Source organism: Haliotis asinina, chromosome 10 (genome assembly GCF_037392515.1).
Source record: "Haliotis asinina isolate JCU_RB_2024 chromosome 10, JCU_Hal_asi_v2, whole genome shotgun sequence".
NCBI lineage: Eukaryota > Metazoa > Mollusca > Gastropoda > Lepetellida > Haliotidae > Haliotis > Haliotis asinina.
In genome coordinates this window covers 957,501-962,565 of record NC_090289.1, presented here as the reverse complement: position 1 = coordinate 962,565, position 5,065 = coordinate 957,501, and the positions used below count along the sequence as shown (strand labels likewise).

The 5,065-nt window shown below is 39.3% G+C and overlaps 1 protein-coding gene across 1 annotated transcript in view; it reads left to right on the top strand.

Annotated features, from left to right (window-relative positions):
• Positions 1-1,775: 1,775 nt before the first annotated feature.
• Positions 1,776-5,065, top strand: part of LOC137297783 (shematrin-like protein 1) — a 37,049-nt gene continuing 33,759 nt past the window's right edge. Inside the window, exons 1-4 of the mRNA XM_067829731.1 lie at positions 1,776-1,849; positions 3,170-3,289; positions 3,818-3,919; positions 4,322-4,518. Of these exons, the coding sequence (XP_067685832.1) occupies positions 1,776-1,849; positions 3,170-3,289; positions 3,818-3,919; positions 4,322-4,518 (493 nt within the window). The remainder of the gene's footprint in view (positions 1,850-3,169; positions 3,290-3,817; positions 3,920-4,321; positions 4,519-5,065) is intronic.

The following is a 5,065-nucleotide window of genomic DNA, read 5'->3' as shown; positions in this document are numbered from 1 at the left end:
CGTAGGTGCACAGATGCCTAAACATGATACACATAAAAGGTGGAAGTTCGTTCAGAAATTATATATCTACATTAGAACAGATAAACATGTTTCTGATAGTAACAGTGCTTACAGGAGCTGCAGTGGTTACAGTGGCAAAAGTGTTGACAAATCGAGGTTACAGGAATTACAATGATAATAGTAGCTACAGTGGCTATAGTACTTACAGTAGATAGAGTAGCTGCAGGGGTTACAGTGGTCACAGCAACTACAGTAGTTACAGCGGTTATAGTAGTTGCAACAACTACAGTAGTCACAACGGTTATAGTAGTTGCAACAACTACAGTAGTCACAGCGGTTATAGTAGTTGCAACAACTACAGTAGTCACAGCGGTTACGGTAGTTACAGCAACTACAGTAGTCACAGCGGTTACGGTAGTTACAGCAACTACAGTAGTTACAGTGGTTATACTAGTTACAGCAACTACAGTAGTTACAGCGGTTATACTAGTTACAGCAAGTACAGTAGTTACAGCGGTTATAGTAGTTGCAGCAACTACAGCAGTCACAGCGGTTATGGTAGTTACAGCAACTACAGTAGTCACAGCGGTTACGGTAGTTACAGCAACTACAGTAGTTACAGTGGTTATACTAGTTACAGCAACTACAGTAGCTACAGCGGTTATAGCATTTACAGCAAGTACAGTAGTTACAGCGGTTATAGTAGTTACAGCAACTACAGTAGTCACAGCGGTTATGGTAGTTACAGCAACTACAGTACTTACAGCGGTTATAGTAGTCACAGCAACTACAGTAGTTACAGCGGTTACAGTAGTTACAGCGGTTATAGTAGTTACAGCAACTACAGTAGTCACAGCGGTTATGGTAGTTACAGCAACTACAGTAGTCACAGCGGTTACGGTAGTTACAGCAACTACAGTAGTTACAGTGGTTACACTAGTTACAGCAACTACAGTAGTTACAGCGGTTATAGTATCTACAGCAAGTACAGTAGTTACAGCGGTTATAGTAGTTACAGCAACTACAGTAGTCACAGCGGTTATGGTAGTTACAGCAACTACAGTAGTTACAGCGGTTATAGTAGTCACAGCAACTACAGTAGTCACAGCGGTTACAGTAGTTACAGCGGTTATAGTAGTTACTGGAACTACAGTAGTTACAGAGGTTACAGTAGTTACAGCAACTACAGTAGTTACAGCAGCTAAACTAGTTGCAGCAACTACTGTAGTTACAGTGCTTATAGTAGTTACAGCGGTTATACTAGTTACAGCAACTACAGTAGTCACAGCAGTTATACTACTTCCAGTAACTACAGTAGTTACAGCCCTTATAGTAGTTACAGCAACTACAGTAGTTACAGCGGTTATAGTAGTTACAGCAACTACAGTAGCTACAGCGGTTATAGTAGTTACAGCATGTACAGTAGTCACAGCAGTTATAGTAGTTACAGCAACTACAGTAGTTACAGCGCTTATAGTAGTTACAGCATGTACAGTAGTCACAGCAATTATACTAGTTGCAGCAACTACAGTAGTTACAGCGCTAATAGTAGTTACAGCATGTACAGTAGTCACAGCAATTATACTAGTTGCAGCAACTACAGTAGTTACAGCGCTTATAGTAGTTACAGCATGTACAGTAGTCACAGCAATTATACTAGTTACAGCAACTACAGTAGTTACAGCGCTTATAGTAGTTACAGCATGTACAGTAGTCACAGCAGTTATACTAGTTGCAGCAACTACAGTAGTTACAGCGCTTATAGTAGTTACAGCATGTACAGTAGTCACAGCAGTTATAGTAGTTACAGCAACTACAGTAGTTACAGCGCTTATAGTAGTTACAGCATGTACAGTAGTCACAGCAATTATACTAGTTGCAGCAACTACAGTAGTTACAGCACTTATACTAGTTACAGCAACTACATAAGTTACAGCAGTTGTGGTAGTTACAGCAACTACAGTAGTTACAACGGTTATAGTAGTTACAGCAACTACAGTACTTACAGCAGTTATACTAGTTGCAGCAACTACAGTAGTTACAGCGGATATACTAGTTACAACAACTACAGTAGTTACAGCGGTTATACTAGTTACAGCAACTACAGTAGTTACAGCAGTTATACTAGTTACAGCAACTACAGTACTTACAGAGGTTATACTAGTTGCAGCAACTACAGTTGTTACAGAGGTTGTAGTAGTTACAGCAACTACAGTAGTTACAGCGGTTATAGTAGTTACAGTAACTACAGTAGTTACAGCTGTTACAGTAGTTACAGTGGCTATACTAGTTGCAGCAACTACAGTAGTTACAGCGGTTATGGTAGTTACAGCGGTTATAGTAGCTACAGGAACTACAGTAGTTACAGCGGTTATACTAGTTGCAGCAACTACAGTAGCTACAGCGGTTATAGTAGTTACAGCAACTACAGTAGTTACGTTGGTTATAGTAGTTACAGCAACTACAGTAGTCACAGCGGTTATAGTAGTTACAGCAACTACAGTAGTTGCAGCGGTTATGGTAGTTACAGCAGTTATAGTAGTTGCAGTAACTACAGTAGTTACGGTGGTTATACTAGTTGCAGCAACTACAGTAGTTATAGCAGTTATGGCAGTTACAGCGGATATAGTAGTTACAGTAACTACAGTAGTTACAGTGGCTTTACTAGTTGCAGCAACTACAGTAGTTACAGCGGTTATAGTAGTTACAGCGGTTATAGTAGTTACAGCATGTACAGTATTCACAGCAGTTATAGTAGTTACAGCAACTACAGTAGTTACAGCGCTTATAGTAGTTACAGCAACTACAGTAGTTACAGCGGTTATAGTAGTTACAGCATCTACAGTAGTTACAGCATTTACAGTAGTTACAGCGATTATAGTAGTTACAGTAACTACAGTAGTTACAGCAGTTATGGTAGTTACAGCGGTTATAGTACCTACAGGAACTACAGTAGTTACAGCGGTTATACTAGTTGCAGCAACTACAGTAGTTACAGCGGTTGTAGTAGTTACTGCGGCATTACTAGCTACAGCAACTACAGTAGTTACAGCGGTCATACTAGTTACAGCAACTACAGTAGTTACAGCGGTTATACTAGTTGCAGCAACTGCAGTAGTTACAGAGGTTATGGTAGTTACAGCAACTACAGTAGTTAGAGTCGTTACAGTAGTTACAGCAACTACAGTAGTTACAGCAGTTATACTAGTTGCAGCAACTACAGTAGTTGCAGCGGTTATAGCAGTTACAGCAACTACGTCAGTTACAGCAGTTATACTAGTTGCAGCAAGTACAGTAGTTACAGCGCTTGTAGTAGTTACAGCGGTTATGCTAATTACAGCAACTACAGTAGTTACAGCAATTTCAATAGATACAGCGGTTATAGTAGTTACAGCAACTACAGTAGTTACAGCGGTTATGCTAGTTACAGTAACTACAGTAGTTTCAGCGGTTATAGTAGTTACAGCAACTACAGTAGTTACAGCGGTTATATTAGTTACAGCAACTACAGTAGTTACAGCGGTTATAGTAGTTACAGCAACTACAGTGGATACAGCGGTTATAGTAGTTACAGCAAGTACAGTAATTACAGCAGTTATACTAGTTATAGCAACTACGGTAGTTACTGCAGTTATAGTAGTTACAGCAACTACAGTAGTTACAGTGGTTATGCTAGTTACAGCAACTACAGTAGATACAGCGGTTATAGTAGTTACAGCAAGTACAGTAGTTGCAGCGGTTATAGTATTTACAGCAACTACAGTAGTTACATCAGTTATACTAGTTGCAGCAACTACAGTAGTTGCAACGGTTATAGTAGTTACAGTAACTACAGTAGTTACATCAGTTATACTAGTTGCAGCAACTACAGTATTTGCAACGCTTATAGTTGTTACAGCGGTTATACTAGTTACAGCAAGTACAGTAGTTACAGCAACTACAGTAGTTGCACTAAGTACAGTAGTTACAGCGGTTATAGTAGTTACAGCAAGTACAGTAATTACAGCAGTTATACTAGTTATAGCAACTACGGTAGTTACTGCAGTTATAGTAGTTACAGCAACTACAGTAGTTACAGTGGTTATGCTAGTTACAGCAACTACAGTAGATACAGCGGTTATAGTAGTTACAGCAAGTACAGTAGTTGCAGCGGTTATAGTATTTACAGCAACTACAGTAGTTACATCAGTTATACTAGTTGCAGCAACTACAGTAGTTGCAACGCTTATAGTTGTTACAGCGGTTATACTAGTTACAGCAAGTACAGTAGTTACAGCGGTTATAGTAGTTACACTAAGTACAGTATTTACAACGGTTATAGTAGTTACAGCAACTACAGTAGTTACATCAGTTATACTAGTTACAGCAACTACAGTAGTTACTGCAGTTATAGTAGTTACAGGAAGTACAGTGGTTACAGTGCTTATAGTAGTTACAGCAACTACAGTAGTTACAGCATTTATACTAGTTACAGCAACTACAGTTGTTCCAGCGGTTATAGTAGTTACAGCAACTGCAGTAGTTACAGCGGTTGTAGTAGTTACAGCAACTACAGTAGTTACAGCGGTTATAGTAGTTACAGCAACTACAGTAGTTACAGCGGTTATAGTAGTTACAGCAACTACAGTTGTTACAGCGGTTATAGTAGTTACAGCAACTACTATGGTTGCAGCAACTACAGTAGTTACAGCGCTTACAGTAGTTACAGCGCTTACAGTAATTACAGAAACTAAGTAGCTACGGCAACTACAGTGCCTACGACAACTACAGTAGTTACACTAACTACAGCAGCTACAGCAACTACAGTAGTTACAGCGGTTGTAGTAGTTACAGAAAGTAAGTAGCTAAAGCAACTACTGCAGTTACAGCGGTTATAGTAATTACAGCAACTACAGTAGTTACAGCGGATATTGTAGTTACAGCGGTCATAGTGGTTACAGTAACTACATTAGTTACAGTGGTTACAGTAGTTACATTAGCTACATAGTGAAAACAGTCATAATAGTTACAGCAAGTACAGTTGCTACAACAATCTGTGTACAGACAGTGGTTATAATAGTTACAT